Below are 18,639 nucleotides of genomic sequence, written 5' to 3' on the forward strand. Positions count from 1 at the left end.
TATAGCTACTATATTTTCATATTATTCTTCTTTTTATTTTTTCCTGATAGTAAAACACGGCGGGGGTTGCTTCCATTTCTCTGAGGAAATGTCCCAAAAGGGTTAATAAAGTTGTCTGAAATCTGAAGATATTTTCCATCCATGGTAAAATGTCTCTGTTTCATCATCTGACATGTTGTTTATGGTCTACTGGGGATAAAGAGGGCTGAGGGGATCCTGCTTTGTGTCTACATGTTTTTGGGATTGGGGCTGGAGCTCCTCTCTGTAACAGCACTTCTTATCCAGTGAATGAAATGTGACCTTGCATGTGTCTGGGTAGTGTTTTATTCATTTCTCAGAGCCAGACGAGGTGTGTGTTAGCAGTCATTGTGTGGGTTAGTCCTCAGCATGCGCAGCTCATCCTCTAAATACGCGATCCTCTCCACCAGAGCAGCTTTATCAGCCTGAGCCCTCTGATCGGCCTGCCAGCGAGCCTCCTGCACCTTCCTCTCGTACCAGCGCTCCATCTGCGTTGACACCGCCTCGAAGAAGTACTGGGTCACTTCCATAGCATGCATGTTGTCCCTCTCCTGAACAAAGGAGGATCCACTGGGCTGGTCTCCAAAAACCTCCAGGGTCCTGACCCCTGCATGCCCTTTGGACCTAGTCCTGGTCTGGGAGTGCTTCTTGTGGTGCCTGCCTCTGCCGCGGCCACGTTCCCGGTCTCTGAGCCCTGCTTCGGTCTTGCTGCTGCAGCGCCGCTCTGTGGATGGAGACAGGCTGCTGGCTCTGTGGCGGCCTCCCCCACTCTCCTCCACGCTCTGCAGGTCCGGCTTCTTCCTCAGGGCCTCTGCAGAGATCACTGGACGCTCCTTTGGCCGAACCACCTGGACGGAGGACAGTGGGCTCTTTGCTGCTGCTAGAGAGGTAACTTCCTCTTTATGAGCCTTATCAGCATCTGTGGGAGAGAGACCAAGTTAACATTCAGTTCCCACTCCTCCTCCGTCCTGCAGGTGGACGTGGTTTATCTTGTGAAAGGAGATGTTTACCTGGAGAGCTTTCCACATGAACCACAAAGTAGTGGCTGGCTGTTCCGCTGTCCGCCACACTGGGCTCCTCTTGGCCAGATTCCAGGAGCGTAGGGTTGTTGTGGAGATCTGTGCAGACCTGTTCAGCAGGAGGCAGGGTGTGGTCGTCTCTGCCTACTTTGTTCAGACCTTCAGATAGAGAGGAGCAGCGCTGGAGCTTGGTGGTGCCGGGGTCCCTGGTGATGCGAAACTCCATGTTCTGCAGTTTGGACAAACACCAGCTCTTCAGGTCACTGACTAGAGACGCCTGCTTAGAGGACACACAACCACACAATGTCACATTATCTACATACCTAACTTGCTATTTATTGGCTTTTTTTATTATTATCCATTTATTCCATCATTTATGCTTCTAAATGATATTATTTAACCCTTGTATGGTGTTCGGGTCTGTGGGACCCGTTTTCAGTTTTTATCAATAGAAAAATTAAACAATTATTTTTTCAACCTGAAATCCATTGGCTTTGGCTCATTATCTGTGAAGAACATAAATCAAAACACATTTTCAATGACCGCATACTGTACACCACCCTCCGCATTTATATTACATACAGGGTGTGTGGGTCCACTGGACCCAGGGATAATAAAGTGTGAAAAGTACAGGTCCTGCGTACCTTCACTCTTCCTCCTTTCTGGGGCTACTGATGGTGTTTTCTCTCCCTCCTGTTCCCACACAAAGTTGCAACCAACACGTCTGCTCTTACTTTCCCGCACATTTTACCCTCCGTCTCATGCCCAATCCCACCTGCAAATTAGGGGCGTGATGCTATAAATAAAGGCTTTGCCAGTGTGGTAGCTAGCTGCCATCAGGACATTGTGGGATAAGTGGGTGCTCCGCCTCCCCCTGTTTTACAACCCAGGGCCTAATATCACCATTGATGAGCAGCTGATGCCATTTAGCTGCCCTTTTAGGCAGTATATACCATCTATACCTGCAAAATATGGTATAAAGATCTGGGCTGCCTGTGATGCCACTTCCTCATATGCTTGGAACTTACAAGTCTACACAGGGAAACCTGATGGAGGAGCCCCTGAGAAAAGGGATGAGAGTTGTCCAGAACCTGACTCAGAGACTTGTGACAATTTTTTTACCTCATACAGGAGCTCCTAAAGAGAAAACTGACCATGGTGGAAACAATACGGAAAAACAAATCTGAGCTCCCATCCCAACTGCTGACTATGAAGAACAGGCCTGCCAAGTCCTCCAAGTTTGTGTACACAGCTGACACATCCCTGGTCTCCTATGTGCCAAAGAAAGGCAAGAATGAGTTACTTGTGAGTACGCTGCATAGGGATAGGAGAATCTGTGACCAGGAGCATCAAAAGCCTGAGATCATCATGGATTACAATGTCACAAAAGGAGGGGTGGACAACATGGACAAGCTGGTGACTGTCTACAGCTGCAAAAGGAGGACCCTACGCTGGCCGCTGGTGATATTCTTTGACTGGTGAGACCTAAAATCCTCAAAAGAAAACATGTTCCACGAACACCAGCTTCTGCAGCCATTGTGAGGAGAATTGAAGAGGAGAATGCTGGTGCCCCATCCACCCGACCTACAAAACCACCATCTGATGAACCTGAAGTCAGTGTGTGATGCTGTTGCAGTATGTCATGTATGCTTTGCAACAGAGAGAGGTGTTAGTAACATTTCCGATCTTTTCATTATTCTAGGTTGTGGCCAGCAAAAACAAAAAGAAGTGCTGTGAAGTGTGTGGACCCAAGTTTGACAGGAAAAGTCAATATACATGCAGCAAGTGTAACAAATACATATGCAACACACACTGTAAAACTCTGCCCCTCATGTTTTGTATAGGCTTGTGTAAACAGAATTCAGTGGGGCTGATGTGATGAGACTGTTATTATTACTGTATATGTTCATCTTGTGTTATGTAAACTAACCTAAATGAGTTATATGTCTAACAAAGTTCAAATGAATAAAATCAGTAGTTGTGAAACATCTTGCTTCATTTGTAAATGTGTTTTTTTCCACTCACTTCACTTGATTATACCTGATTTTCATATTTATATTACATTTTATTAAAAAAACGAGTTGCACATTAATCCACAAATGTGTTCTATAAAAGGTAAAGGGCAAATATTAACCATGGTTGCTGTTCATATGGCTTATAATTGTGATTAAGTAAAAATCTGTTGAGTATTTTCACATAAAATTGTTTGATTGTGTTGTTTTGAAAACCCAAAACTCTAACGGGTCCACCAGACCCACGAACACTGGCTAAGTAACAAAAATACAAACACCACACAAGGGTTAAAAACTGGGATGGACTGGGACGTCTCCAGGGTGGACCCTGTTTCCTGTTTCCCCGCAACCAGTCAATGGAATAAGTAGGGATAGAAGCTGGATGGATGGATGGATGGATGGATGGATGGAAGGAAGGAAGGAAGGAAGGATGGATGGATGGATGATGGCTGGATGGATGGAAGGGTAGATGGATGGATGGATGATGGATGGATGGATGGATGGAAGGGTAGATGGATGGATGGATGAATGATGGATGGATGAATGGATGGAAGGGTAGATGGATGGATGGATGAATGATGGCTGGATGGATGGAAGGGTAGATGGATGGATGGATGAATGGATGATGGATGGATGGATGGATGGAAGGGTAGATGGATGGATGGATGAATGATGGATGGATGGATGGAAGGGTAGATGGATGGATGGATGAATTATGGATGGATGGATGGATGGATGGATGGATGGAAGGGTAGATGGATGGATGGATGAATGATGGATGGATGGATGGATGGAAGGGTAGATGGATGGATGGATGGAAGGGTAGATGGATGGATGGATGGATGGAAGGGTAGATGGATGGATGGATGAATGATGGATGGATGGATGGATGGAAGGGTAGATGGATGGATGGATGGATGGATGGATGAATGAATGATGGATGGATGGATGGATGGATGGAAGGGTAGATGGATGGATGGATGAATGATGGATGGATGGAATGGTAGATGGATGGATGGATGAATGATGGATGGATGGATGGATGGATGGATGGATGGAAGGGTAGATGGATGGATGGATGAATGATGGATGGATGGATGGATGGAAGGGTAGATGGATGGATGGATGAATGATGGATGGATGGATGGATGGAAGGGTAGATGGATGGATGGATGGATGAATGATGGATGGATGGAAGGGTAGATGGATGGATGGATGGATGAATGAATGATGGGTAGATGGATGGATGGATGGATGGATGGATGAATGATGGATGGATGGATGAATGATGGATGGATGGATGGATGGAAGGGTAGATGGATGGATGGATGAATGATGGATGGATGAATGGACGGAAGGGTAGATGGATGGATGGATGGATGAATGATGGATGGATGGATGGATGGAAGGGTAGATGGATGGATGGATGGATGAATGATGGATGGATGGATGGATGGAAGGGTAGATGGATGGATGGATGAATGATGGATGGATGGATGGATGGATGGAAGGGTAGATGGATGGATGGATGGATGGATGAATGATGGATGGATGGATGAATGGAAGGGTAGATGGATGGATGGATGAATGATGGATGGATGGATGGATGGATGGAAGGGTAGATGGATGGATGGATGGATGGATGAATGATGGATGGATGGATGAATGGAAGGGTAGATGGATGGATGAATGATGGATGGATGAATGGATGGAAGGGTATATGGATGGATGGATGGAAAGAAGGAAGGAAGGAAGGAAGGAAGGAAGGAAGGATGGATGGATGGTAGTATATAAATATAAATTCATTAGTAGCATTGATATAATTTTTATTTATTCATCCGTTCTAAATAAACTCCAACATGCTGGAATAGCATGTTTACTATGTTCTTATTGGGGGAAAATATCCAGACACATGCATAAATACATCCATGTTCAGTTTGTACTGTACAGTACTGACTGCATGTTGTATTTTGTTGTCGTGTGCAGCCAACAGCAGCTGTTGGGGTTACCTGTCTCTTCTCAGCCTCCAGTCGCTCCTGCAGGGCCCACTCCTCCATCCTCTGCAGACACTCGCTCCTCTCTGCAGACACCCTCTCCACCATCATCTTATCCAGAGCTCGGATCTGATGGCCGGTCACATGACAAACATCCAATAATGCTGTTTTGTTTATTTACTGCAGCGTCTTTCACGCCTTTCCTCAACGTGCATGTAGTTTATGCCTGTTTGAATGTGTGTGTATGAATGTGTGTGTGGTGGAACTTTTATCTGAACCGCTGTGAGAATACTTTCTGTGTATGAATGTCTGGACATGAATGAATAAAAACAAGCTCAGAATCACAAGACGTCATTAACAAGAAGCAGAGAGAAAAACTCTCCAACAGACCTCATCCTGGCCCAGAGTCCAGACCTCATCCTGGTCCAGAGTCCAGACCTCATCCTGGCCCAGAGTCCAGACCTCATCCTGGTCCAGAGTCCAGACCTCATCCTGGTCCAGAGTCCAGACCTCATCCTGGCCCAGAGTCCAGACCTCATCCTGGTCCAGAGTCCAGACCTCATCCTGGTCCAGTAGGAGTCCAGACCTCATCCTGGTCCAGAGTCCAGACCTCATCCTGATCCAGTAGGAGTCCAGACCTCATCCTGGTCCAGTAGGAGTCCAGACCTCATCCTGACTCATCATCCAGACAGTTGAGAGAACGACTGGCTACAATCGGGCCTCAAGAGGGTATCGGGTATCGTTCCAGGTACAGTGAAGAACTATATAAATACGGACCATTTACCATTTACTCCTCCAGGACTCTGAGGCCGTGGGAAAGATCATAGCTGATCCTTCCTGATATTGTTTCAGCAGCATCTCTGTGTAGGTGAGATTTTCTGCCAGTCTGAGATTCATTTTCTTCATCACATCAGAGTTGAGGGAAGCCCTCCATACTTTGTGTCGGAAGGTGAATCGTTTGAAGATGTGACGTGACTTCTTTTCATCTCTTGTTCGTCCAACTCTGTGCACAGGATCTGTCATAAATTCGAGTCTGTTTTTCCTCTGGGAGGATCAGGGCGATTATATCCAACCTTCCTTTCTCACATCATTGTTCTCAGGGAGATTCAGCAGACTGTACCTCTTCATCTCCTCTTGTTTTCTTGAAGTGCAGCAATGATTTTGTTCAATCATCTCCTCCACATGGATGACATCAATCTGTACGCTAAGAGTGAGCGAGACATGGACTCACTGACCACCAGGATGTACAGCAGGGACATTGGAATGTCATTCAGACTGGAGAAATGTGGTCAAATGGTAACAAAGAGAGGGAAGGTAGTCCATACAGAGGACATTGCACTCCCAGAGGACAGAATAGCAGATGCTGAGGAGAGCTACAAGTACCTTAGCAAACCACAAGCAAACTGCAACCATGAAGAAGCCACAAGGAAAACTGCCACAGCCACATATCTGCAACGAGTAAGGCAAGGTAAGAAGTCAGCTCAGTGGCCAGAACAAGATCCGGGAAATTAGCAGCGATGCCCTGCCAGTGATCAGATACCCCGCTGGGATAATAAGCTGGTCAAAGGAGGAAGTTCAGACCAGAGATATTAAAACACAGAAACTGTTCACCATGCATGGAGGGTTCCACCCGTGATCCAGAGTCCAGAGCCTACACACTAAGCACAGAGAGGGAGGCTGAGGACTAGTGAGCATGAGGGCCACTATCCAAGATGAAACATCCAAGCTCTGTGAATTCATCAGGAAGATGGACCCAATGTAGCACTGAGTGAATGTCTCAGGCAATGGAACCTAGAGGAAAATTAAATGGAGGAACCATCATGGAGGACAAGCCCTGCATGGGCTGTACCACCGACAGAGAGCAGAGGGGGTGGAGATGAACAAGTCCTACCGACGGCTAGAGAGGGCTGGACTGAAGGACAGCACAGAGGGGGTAACCATGGCAGCACAGGAGGAAGCCTTGGGGACCAGGGCAACCAACTCCAGATCCCCCACACCAGGCAGGACCCCAGATCCCCCTCACCAGGCAGGACCCCAGATCCACCTCACCAGGCAGGACCCCAGATCCACCGCACCAGGCAGGACCCCAGATCTACCACACCAGGCAGGACCCCAGATCTACCACACCAGGCAGGACCCCAGGTCTACCACACCAGGCAGGAACCAGGTGCAGACTGTGCAAAGAGGCCCCTGAAACAATCCAGCACCTCACAGCAGGGTGAGAGATAGTTTTTTTTTTCTTAATTTGTTTTTTATATTTTCTTATATTTTTATACTTTATGTCCTGTAAATACTATTTGTTACCATCTGTTTTTTTAAATTAAAATATTAGCTACATTTATTTAAATATTACAGTTACTTTAATTAAAATATTGCCGGTAATATCTTCCATTTTATTTTCACATTTTGCAGTTAGACCCTCCAGTGGGCCGATTTTGGCTCCCAGGCCATCTGTTTGACACCCCTGTACTAAACCAAGTAAAAAGATGGATCGTGCATGATTCTTATAATCTGCGTGAAGACGCAGTGATCTGTAGTGTGCATGTTACCTGGTGTATGTTCTTGCGGTCCAGCTGGCCCATCTTGTTGTTCATCAGGTCTTGAACAGTGAGGATCTCAGTCTTCATTTCCTCCTTGGTGGCCTCCAGCTGGTTTTCCAGTTTATTAATGAGAGGTTCACAGCGGCAGCCATTCAGAGGAGCCTGCAATACAACCGAATGATATTTACGGTACCAGGCTGGATGCTTGGGCTTCCTCCCCCATCTGTAGGTAAGAAAGTGGCTGCATCTGTTTGGTCCAGTTCACTTTGTTTGAAAAGAAAATGAGTTTGTGCTCTTACCTGCATGATCTTGCCATCTTTGCCACGGTACAGCGTGTAGAGCTGATAAGCTTTATAGTTGTGTGGAGGCACTGATGAATGAGGAAATGCTCCTTGCAGCTTACTTTTCCTTTTGTGAATGGCTTCACTGTGCCTGGTCTCTCTGCGACGAAGAGGGTCGGACAACGAGGGCTGTAACCGCAACGTGAGGTTAGTCAGATTCTGTTCTGGTTCAGTCCTGTTTGTCTGATAGGACTCTTCCTGTTTCAGTACTCCTAAACAGCAGGTGTCCCACAAGGATCCATCGTAGGTCCACTCCAGTTTTCTTTATGTTGTCTCTGGGGTCTATATTTAGAAAGCATGGCGTTTCCTATCACTGTTTTGCAGATGATCTGCAGATTTATGTTCCTTTGAAAGCAAAAAGGCGACTCTGTTGTTAAACTGCTGTGTTGCTTAAAGAATTTAAAAGACTGAATAGAACTTTTGAAATTTAACAAAAAGAAAACAGAAATAATCATAATTGGTAAACCTGAGCTACTAAATGGTGCTGTTAGCATCCTCAGTCAATGCCATTATCAATTCTGGCTATTGATCCCAGTTCTTTATTGGTTCCCTCATTAATTTTTGACCTGATTTATTCATGAAGAAACCAATATCTACATCACAGATCTATGGTGTTAAAATATGTTCTATTTAATATCTAAACCGAGTAAACTCAGAGTTTAGAATCTGTCAACTCCACACAAACAATGTAAAGAAAATGAATCAGATCAATAACATCTTCCTACTGATCTGGATGCCAAAGCCACAGATCTGCTGCATCACCTCGTATAAAAAGCTTCGATAAGCTTCGATAAACTTCGATAAGCTTCAATAAGGTTTGATAAGCTTTGATAAGCCCAGTGCCCAAAATTCCGGTAGTTTGGAAACTTTAGAACTGTTTCCTGAGTGGAGCCGGCTTTGGATTCCCATCCCTAACTGGGAGGAGACGTGATCAGATGTTAAGTGGGAGGAAAGTTCTGGATTTAGCCCGTGCTTGTGCTTTGTACATAAAAGTGACATTGTCATTTTTACACTCCCAAGAAGCAGAGCTTGATGCTTGAGGCAGCAACCGCAGCTTCTCCATGCTTACCTTTTCTTTCTGCTTCCGGGTCTTGCCCTTCCTGGTGCTGGACTGGGTCGGCTCGGCTCGCCTGCAGGCTGCTCTGTCGCTGCTCTGGCTGTCGTCTGCACCAGATGGGCTGTCCTGCAGGAAACAGGAACAGCTTTTATACTCTGCCTACCTGCATTTTCTGATGTTTTCTGGTTTAACTTTTTATTGTCCAACATAGAAAACATAGGATCTTCCTTCCTCCTCTCTCCATGGTTTAGAGTCCATGCTCATTTACTTGTTTCTGCTCTTTGTTTCTATGGAGACTATACATTTAGCATTAACTGTTTTAACTCCACCCTTCTGTATTTACCTTGCAGGGTAACATTTCACCTCTGGGAACCGACTGAGCCCTGCCTTCTGCCTTCAGCTTGTCCCGCCTCTTCCTCACACTCCTTCCACGCACAAAGCTCTGGACCTGAACACGCAGAGGAGGGAAGTCATCATGATGTCTACAGCTGCATCGTGAGAGCTGACTCATTCTCACCTGAGGAGCTTTGGTGAGAAGAAGAGCCACCTCTGGGTTGTTGTGATCTCTAGCCTGGTCCAAGGCTGTCTGACCTGCCTGCAACACACACAACCAGCAGTGTGTCTTCACATTGTAAGGCATGGACTAGAAAGAGTGGTTCCGGGAACAGTAGATATCATTTTTACGCATGGATTGGCCACTAGGTCTGCATGACATCAGGAATACATGCAAAATGCAGTAACACTGTAGAAAGTTAGGATGACATGATCTACGTGAAATTAAATCTGATGCCTCTTGTTTCTCATATGGAACACCGTTCGAAGAAATACTCATGCATGGGCCTCTGCTGAACTTGTTCCTTTAGCAACGTTGGTAGCATTGTTTTAGCTAATTCTAGATTTTAGTAACTCTTTTCCTCTTCCTAGTAAGCGATGGGTCAGGGACACAAACACAACCCGTACAGTGGTGTCCTTCAGCCTGCAGACTAGAGATAAGAGGCGCGAGTATCCAGCATGTCCTGTGTTTGTACTGTTGCATCTCTCTTGGAATCAAACTACTTCAAAATAGCCAACGTGCTGTCCTTTTTAGCCACGAGTTCTTCTGCAGCCACATAAAATCATTGCATAAACCTGCTCCTGAATGAGTGCTTTAATAGAAACATGAGTGGAGCTCTGGTTGTCCGGACTGCAAGCCAACGGTGTGAAACACACACCTCTCTGTGTGCATATTAAACCAGCTTCCTTCCATTACTGCCAGCATTTCCACCAATCAAGTTCATTTAGTTACATAAGCGCAGACGTGGAGGAGGATGGACATTTTCTGGCACTGCCTACTTTTATCTGTCTTGAAGCAAAATGTGTTTTCTAAATCACAGTGAACACTAGGACTCCCTTCCTCCATGCCAGAGGAAGGTCAGACTGAAAAAAAGAGAGATAATCGTTAAAGACTTTATGAAAGTAGACATGACAAAGGGCTGCAGTGGAAATTCCTCTGGATAAAAACTGTATGAAGTTGAACTGCAGCTGCAGGAACTCACATTGTTGCAGATGTGACTGTCTGCTCCAGCCTCCAGCAGCAGATGGACAGTCTTCTTATGATTCAGAGCGGCGGCCACATGTAGCGGAGTATCCCCGACCTGGACGCAAGATACACGAATTAGGTGTTGCTGGGAAAAACACATTTTCTTTACAATTGAAGAAAATCGTACTCCTGCATTCAACAAACTCCGTCTGGAGATTTTTCACCATTAACCCGTAAACTCCACATGCTTTTTATCCCCAGTATAAACCAGTCATTAACAGCTTTTAATCCCAGTATAAACCAGTCTGTAACAGCTTTTTATCCCAGTATAAACCAGTCTGTAGCAGCTTTTAATCCCAGTATAAACCAGTCTGTAGCAGCTTTTAATCCCAGTATAAACCAGTCTGTAGCAGCTTTGAATCCCAGTATAAACCAGTCATTAACAGCTTTGAATCCCAGTATAAAACAGTCATTAACAGCTTTTAATCCCAGTATAAACCAGTCTATAGCAGCTTTTAATCCCAGTATAAACCAGTCATTAACAGCTTTTAATCCCAGTATGAACCAGTGTGTAGCAGCTTTTAATCCCAGTATAAACCAGTCTGTAGCAGCTTTTAACCCCAGTATAAACCAGTCTGTAGCAGCTTTTAATCCCAGTATAAACCAGTCTGTAGCAGTTTTTAATCCCAGTATAAACCAGTCTGTAGCAGTTTTTAATCCCAGTATAAACCAGTCTGTAGCAGCTTTTAATCCCAGTATAAACCAGTCTGTAGCAGCTTTTAATCCCAGTATAAACCAGTCTGTAGCAGCTTTTAATTCCAGTATAAACCAGTGTGTAGCAGCTATTAAGCCAAGTATAAACCAGTGTGTAGCAGCTTTTAATTCCAGTATAAACCAGTCTGTAGCAGCTTTTAATCCCAGTATAAACCAGTCTGTAACAGCTTTTAATCCCAGTATAAACCAGTCTGTAGCAGCTTTTAATTCCAGTATAAACCAGTCATTAACAGCTTTTAATCCCAGTATAAACCAGTGTGTAGCAGCTATTAAGCCAAGTATAAACCAGTCTGTAGCAGCTTTTAATTCCAGTATAAACCAGTCTGTAGCAGCTTTTAATCCCAGTATAAACCAGTCTGTAGCAGCTTTTAATCCCAGTATAAACCAGTCTGTAACAGCTTTTAATCCCAGTATAAACCAGTCTGTAGCAGCTTTTAATTCCAGTATAAACCAGTCATTAACAGCTTTTAATCCCAGTATGAACCAGTCTGTAGCAGTTTTTAATTCCAGTATAAACCAGTCTGTAGCAGCTTTTAATCCCAGTATAAACCAGTGTGTAGCAGCTTTTAATCCCAGTATAAACCAGTCTGTAGCAGCTTTTAATCCCAGTATAAACCAGTCTGTAGCAGCTTTTAATCGCAGTATAAACCAGTCATTAACAGCTTTTAATCCCAGTATAAACCAGTCTATAGCAGCTTTTAATCCCAGTATAAACCAGTCTGTAGCAGCTTTTAATCCCAGTATAAACCAGTCTGTAGCAGCTTTTAATCCCAGTATAAACCAGTCTGTAACAGCTTTTAATCCCAGTATAAACCAGTCTGTAGCAGCTTTTAATTCCAGTATAAACCAGTCATTAACAGCTTTTAATCCCAGTATAAACCAGTGTGTAGCAGCTATTAAGCCAAGTATAAACCAGTCTGTAGCAGCTTTTAATTCCAGTATAAACCAGTCTGTAGCAGCTTTTAATCCCAGTATAAACCAGTCTGTAGCAGCTTTTAATCCCAGTATAAACCAGTCTGTAACAGCTTTTAATCCCAGTATAAACCAGTCTGTAGCAGCTTTTAATTCCAGTATAAACCAGTCATTAACAGCTTTTAATCCCAGTATGAACCAGTCTGTAGCAGTTTTTAATTCCAGTATAAACCAGTCTGTAGCAGCTTTTAATCCCAGTATAAACCAGTGTGTAGCAGCTTTTAATCCCAGTATAAACCAGTCTGTAGCAGCTTTTAATCCCAGTATAAACCAGTCTGTAGCAGCTTTTAATCGCAGTATAAACCAGTCATTAACAGCTTTTAATCCCAGTATAAACCAGTCTATAGCAGCTTTTAATCCCAGTATAAACCAGTCATTAACAGCTTTTAATCCCAGTATAAACCAGTCTGTAGCAGCTTTTAATCCCAGTATAAACCAGTCTGTAGCAGCTTTTAATCCCAGTATAAACCAGTCTGTACCAGCTTTTAATCCCAGTATAAACCAGTCTGTAGCAGCTTTTAATCCCAGTATAAACCAGTCTGTAGCAGCTTTTAATCCCAGTATAAACCAGTCTGTAGCAGCTTTTAATCCCAGTATAAACCAGTCTGTAGCAGCTTTTAATCCCAGTATAAACCAGTCTGTAGCAGCTTTTAATTCCAGTATAAACCAGTGTGTAGCAGCTATTAATCCAAGTATAAACCAGTCTGTAACAGCTTTTAATCCCAGTATAAACCAGTCTGTAGCAGCTTTTAATTCCAGTATAAACCAGTCATTAACAGCTTTTAATCCCAGTATGAACCAGTCTGTAGCAGTTTTTAATTCCAGTATAAACCAGTCTGTAGCAGCTTTTAATCCCAGTATAAACCAGTGTGTAGCAGCTTTTAATCCCAGTATAAACCAGTCTGTAGCAGCTTTTAATCCCAGTATAAACCAGTCTGTAGCAGCTTTTAATCGCAGTATAAACCAGTCATTAACAGCTTTTAATCCCAGTATAAACCAGTCTATAGCAGCTTTTAATCCCAGTATAAACCAGTCTGTAGCAGCTTTTAATCCCAGTATAAACCAGTCTGTAGCAGCTTTTAATCTCAGTATAAACCAGTCTGTAGCAGCTTTTAATCCCAGTATAAACCAGTCTGTAACAGCTTTTAATCCCAGTATGAACCAGTCTGTAGCAGCTTTTAATCCCAGTATAAACCAGTCTGTAGCAGCTTTTAATCCCAGTATAAACCAGTCTGTAGCAGCTTTTAATCCCAGTATAAACCAGTGTGTAGCAGCTTTTAATCCCAGTATAAACCAGTCTGTAACAGCTTTTAATCCCAGTATGAACCAGTCTGTAGCAGCTTTTAATCCCAGTATAAACCAGTGTGTAGCAGCTTTTAATCCCAGCATAAACCAGTCTGTAGCAGCTTTTAATCCCAGTATAAACCAGTGTGTAGCAGCTTTTAATCCCAGTATAAACCAGTGTGTAGCAGCTTTTAATCCCAGCATAAACCAGTCTGTAGCAGCTTTTAATCCCAGTATAAACCAGTCTGTAGCAGCTTTTAATCCCAGTATAAACCAGTGTGTAGCAGCTTTTAATCCCAGTATAAACCAGTGTGTAGCAGCTTTTAATCCCAGCATAAACCAGTCTGTAGCAGCTTTTAATCCCAGTATAAACCAGTCTGTAGCAGCTTTTAATCCCAGTATAAACCAGTGTGTAGCAGCTGTCAGACTGGGAGGTAAAATGATGTAAAATGATATATGAATAGATAAAGCAGCATAAAGGTCGACCAGAAGAAGAAAACAGAATTTATTACTAACAGAACTTTGTAGAAATAACACACAGATCAACAGTGACCAAACCTTTTCTCATCTCATCGTTCTCTCAAGTCTTGGCTTTCAGGAGAAAAAATATTGTTATTGAAACAAACACACAACAGAAACTATTTCCATGTTTCCACTTTTTCCTCATTTCCAGTTATTCCTGCTACTATTTACCTGCTATCCTCACTAAACCAACTCCAGCTCAGCTGCTTTGTGGCGCCACCGTGCACCAGAAACGTCTTCTTGGCTTTATTCCAGCCATAGAGGAGCATTATTTTTCTTCTTTTCACACACACATAGAACTTTCTGCTCACTGGTTGATCTTCGGCTGCTCCTGATTGGACGTTACCGTCAATCTAAGCTCTCTGATTGGTGGAAAGTCTGACAGGAAGTGGCTTCATCATCATGTCCAGGTCTAAATAGAGGTCTCTTAGCAACATAGTAGTGATGGTGATGCTTTTATGATGAAATGTGATAAATAATGCTGTTATCATGGATCATTGTGGATTTACCAGATAGAGTCTCTGAATAAAACTACATTTAGTGGCTGGATTGTAAACCTCCTGGACGGGATAGAAATGCTGGAAAACTTCTGTAGATCATCTAAAGGGTTAAATATCCATCACATTTACCTCACAGAGCTACATGCTACCTCCTGGTGGAGGAGGTAGACCTCGAGGAGATCTGCTGGAGGTTTAAGGGTTAAGAATGTCGTTGACATTTTTTTTAATTGGCAAAACTAATACATGTTCTGTTGCGTAATGTGAGTCTAAGGAATGCAATGACTTTTTCTATGTGGCAGTAATTAAAGACTTTACCACACGAAGGCAATGTTTGAATGGTTGAACTCCACGAGCCTACTCTGTTACCTGCGGGTTTCCGTGTATTTCAAAAGAAGCCTAATCTTGAAGGGGTCACGGCGAAGTGCGGCGTGGGACCACCGTGATTTAAAAAATGACTCAGTTCACTGCCAACAATGCAAAGCTGTGTTTAAGTACAACTTGTCCACGACCCAAATGACGTACCCCTTGAACAACACACAGTTTACCCCACAGAGCTACACACCGCTCCTCGTGGTGGAGGTGGTGGACCTCAGGAAGGCCTGCTAGAGTTTTAAGGGTTATTAAACCATAGATTGTTCCATTTTTATTTGTAAGCTAATCAAAGAATCCCAGATGTTTATGAATAAAGCTGTAAAAATGTATTTTTACTGGTAAAATGATGAGAAAACGAATGAAATACAGCAGGAAATTAAAGTATGTTCCTCAGAATGATTAGAGGATACAGAAAAGCCTCACCAGGTTCTTGTCGGAGACGGAGCAGAACGCTCCCAGCAGGATCCGGATCGTCGCCACGTGGTTGTAGCGAGCGGCCACATGCAGACACGTATCACCTGCCTGGCAAACACAGGCAGCCACGTCATCAGTGTTAGTTCATTATCTTTTTTTTTTTTAACTTGTCCTGTCCAGCATCATAGCAGCAGAATGATAATCTGGTTTCTGTATCATGCTGAACAAATTTGCTCTGCCAAGGGGAGGCCTATGGGTAAGGCTCCTCTTGATAATCTGATTCATTTATTTACTTTGAATCACGGAATCTATGTAATCTTGCTGGACCTGACCGGAGGGGACAGAAAAAGATGGAAAATAGCGAAAAGAGCAAAAGGGAAAGAAGAAAGGAGACAAAAAGATCACAGACAGAAGGAAACGACCCTTCAATCCACCATCACCAGACAACAAACTGTTACACCTGTACATGAACACACCAGAACATTTCCTATAACTTTTACAAAAGCAGAAACACACACACAGAAAAAAACTAGTCATTAAGAGTTTTTAAATAATAACCAAATCAAAAAAACATAACAGTGACCAGATACTAACTCACAGGAAAAAAAATAAATAAATAATTATCTCTTAGTATTAAAACCCACTGGACAACTCAGTGACTGTGTCAGCATGCAGAGCATGAGGAAGAGGAGTGATCAGTGATGAAGAGTGGTAAGTGAGATCATGCAAATGCGACCACGCCTCCACGGAGACCAGAGGCAGACCAGGGCCAGAGACCCGGGCCCTCAGCAGCAGACCCGGAGCACCAACCCAAGCCCCCTCACCACGAAGACGACTCCAGCCCCACCCGAAGGGCAGCAGAGGAGAGCCCCAGCAAGAGCCCCCCACAGTCTTGGGGCACAGGCCCCAGTGGGCCAAGATCAGCAGCCGCCGGCCCCGCCAGGGACTGGCCACCCAGGGCAGTCACTCAGAGGCGACTGTGCCATGTAAACCGCTTGATGTGCTGCGTTCAGGGAACAAGCTGCTGTCTTGGATTCGTACATGTGAGCATCCGCTACAGGAAGAGCAGACTCATCAAGGAGCAGGACTGAAGGCTGGAAATAAATCCTGATTTTACTGTTAGCTGTCAACCTTCCTAGGTGTACTCCGGTTCCGGTTCTGACATGGATGGATGGGTGGACAATGGGTGAATGTGTCCCGAGTCTGCACCCATGGCACTGGGTCCAGCAGGCCGCTGAAGCAGCACTGGAACCCTGTAGCTTACTTACATGGTTCTTGCTGTCGGGCCTGGAGCCTCCCAGGAGCAGAACCTTGGAGCTCTGAGCGTGACCATTCTGGCATGCAAGGTGGAGCGCTGTGTTCCCAGCCTGGAAAGGAGGAGGAGGAGAGCGTCATGCATCCAGTTGGTGAGGCTGATCACCATGGTGACGAAGGCAGAATGTGTTCATGCTGAAATAAAGTGAGCAGGAACTACTTCTTATCCACCCGGATGAGTCCGGTATGATCTGATTCATTTAAATATCATCACCTTTTTAATAACTGTCATGTAAACATTCAATTTTTTTATTATCCTTATTTCTGAAGTTTCTGATGTTTTCAAGTCTTGTATTTAGAATTTTTACCATCGGGTGTCTTAAAAAGTCTGAATTAGGCCCTAATGTGTCAGAACTGTACCCTACTGGTGATGTAGGACTGTTCGCATGGAGGCAACCAGGTGGTGCGGACCACTCACCTTGTTTTTGGCGTGGACGTTGGCTCCAGCCTTCACCAGCAGTTTGACGGACTGACTGAAACCGTGCCAGGAAACCTCATGAAGGGCCGCGTTGCCGTCCTGACGGGACAAAAAACAAACACACACTGGACTTTACATCCACCCAGATCTCGGAGATGATCCGGTCCGGCCTTTTCATCCACCGGTTCCAGAGCTCATGTACATGTTCCAGCAGAACATGTACCGGACCCCTTCAGGGCTGAACCAGAGCAGCATCCTCATCCACCCGCGGCTTCCTGTTGTTGATCAGCTGCTGCTGCTGGAAGATGCTCACAGATCTAAAAGCTTCCACATCACGTTCTTCCTAAGTCCACTTAGAGCTTGTGTAGACTCCAGGTTAGGACTGGGCGATATGGCCTAAAAATAAAATCTCCGATTTTTTTATAACCAAATCTGATTTCCCATTTTAATCGATTTTTTATCTTTTCTCTTAAAAAACATAAATAAACTTATTAAAAACATTTATTTGTTTATATAGATGAATGCCAGCAAAAATAAAGCATATAATGTCGTAGCTTTTCCACCATATAAACCACTTCATATCTTACATAGAAATATGCAACACAATGCATCCGTGATCTCTTTCCATCTCAAGAGTTCAAGAGTCTTTATTTGTCATTATACAAGTGCAGGACACAGGTACAACGAAATGATTTCCAGTACAACCCGTCCAAGAGTAGACAGCAACAACATGTAAACACAAACAGGATCCGGCCCATCGCGGCCAAATGTGGACGCAGCTGAACATGAGCGCATCCAGTCGACCCGCCGCCCAGGAGTGGAGGGAGGGGGAAAGGATCGACCAAGGCAGTGAATCATCGGGGGAGGTGTGTATGTAGTGGTGTATGTGAGTGTGGTGTGTGTGTGTGTGTGTGTGCAGTAAGTGAGCCTGTGAACTTCCTCCCAGTTCCTTTCTCCAGTCTCTGCCACCAGATGATAGTGGGGCGTCCTTGGGAGCTGATCCAGGAAAAGTCCACCGCCCAAGAGGAGAGTGGGGGGAGGGTGGGGGAGCATCCATCAACATAACCTTCCAGGAGAACTTTGTTACCAGCCATCCAAGGCCAGTACAGGGAGCCGAATCAGATAACAGCCTTTGTTTTAGTTTCAGGCCAGAGCTGTTTCGTCTGCCTTGAGTCTCTCAGTGGTCCCACTGGCGACTCCAATCATCCGAATTTATGGGTCAATTTCCATCCAGCCGAGCCGACAACTTCTCCAAGTTGGTGTCCACCCCGCGTACGAGCTCCAGAATCACAACCAGCTTGCTGTTCTGAGCTAGAATAGCCTCCAGTTTACGATTAAGCTCCTGCAACTCCAAAAGGCTGATTGTTCATAGCTCCACACACACCGGCACAGAAATCCGGCAGCTTGCCAGTGGCCGCCGACAGTGTCCGAATTTTGAGATATGCCAGGAAACTGCCCGCTCCAAACAGCAGAAACACAGTTATCATGAATCCGAATGTATAGATATCTTCAGCGTTCTCGAGAGAAAGGATCGACAGGCACTTGACTTTCCACACTCCCCAGGAATCC

The 18,639-nt window shown here is 44.5% G+C and overlaps 1 protein-coding gene across 6 annotated transcripts in view; it reads right to left on the reverse strand.

The window, feature by feature from the left end:
- ankrd6b (ankyrin repeat domain 6b) overlaps positions 1 to 18,639 on the reverse strand; it is a 47,869-nt gene continuing 29,230 nt past the window's right edge. For 2 of the 6 annotated variants that reach the window (XM_041975977.1, XM_041975975.1), the window contains exons 4-15: positions 17,071 to 17,169; positions 16,607 to 16,705; positions 15,348 to 15,446; positions 10,517 to 10,615; positions 9,499 to 9,576; positions 9,325 to 9,429; positions 8,994 to 9,107; positions 7,883 to 8,053; positions 7,593 to 7,745; positions 5,059 to 5,172; positions 1,029 to 1,317; positions 1 to 937 (exon numbers count right to left, since the gene is read on the reverse strand). In XM_041975977.1, the coding sequence (XP_041831911.1) occupies positions 357 to 937; positions 1,029 to 1,317; positions 5,059 to 5,172; positions 7,593 to 7,745; positions 7,883 to 8,053; positions 8,994 to 9,107; positions 9,325 to 9,429; positions 9,499 to 9,576; positions 10,517 to 10,615; positions 15,348 to 15,446; positions 16,607 to 16,705; positions 17,071 to 17,169 (2,001 nt within the window). In that variant the 3' untranslated portion in view covers positions 1 to 356. The remainder of the gene's footprint in view (positions 938 to 1,028; positions 1,318 to 5,058; positions 5,173 to 7,592; positions 7,746 to 7,882; positions 8,054 to 8,993; positions 9,108 to 9,324; positions 9,430 to 9,498; positions 9,577 to 10,516; positions 10,616 to 15,347; positions 15,447 to 16,606; positions 16,706 to 17,070; positions 17,170 to 18,639) is intronic. The other 4 variants (XM_041975981.1, XM_041975976.1, XM_041975979.1 and 1 more) reach the window with 3 other exon arrangements.

Source organism: Melanotaenia boesemani, chromosome 22 (assembly GCF_017639745.1).
Source record: "Melanotaenia boesemani isolate fMelBoe1 chromosome 22, fMelBoe1.pri, whole genome shotgun sequence".
NCBI classification, from domain to species: Eukaryota; Metazoa; Chordata; class Actinopteri; order Atheriniformes; family Melanotaeniidae; genus Melanotaenia; species Melanotaenia boesemani.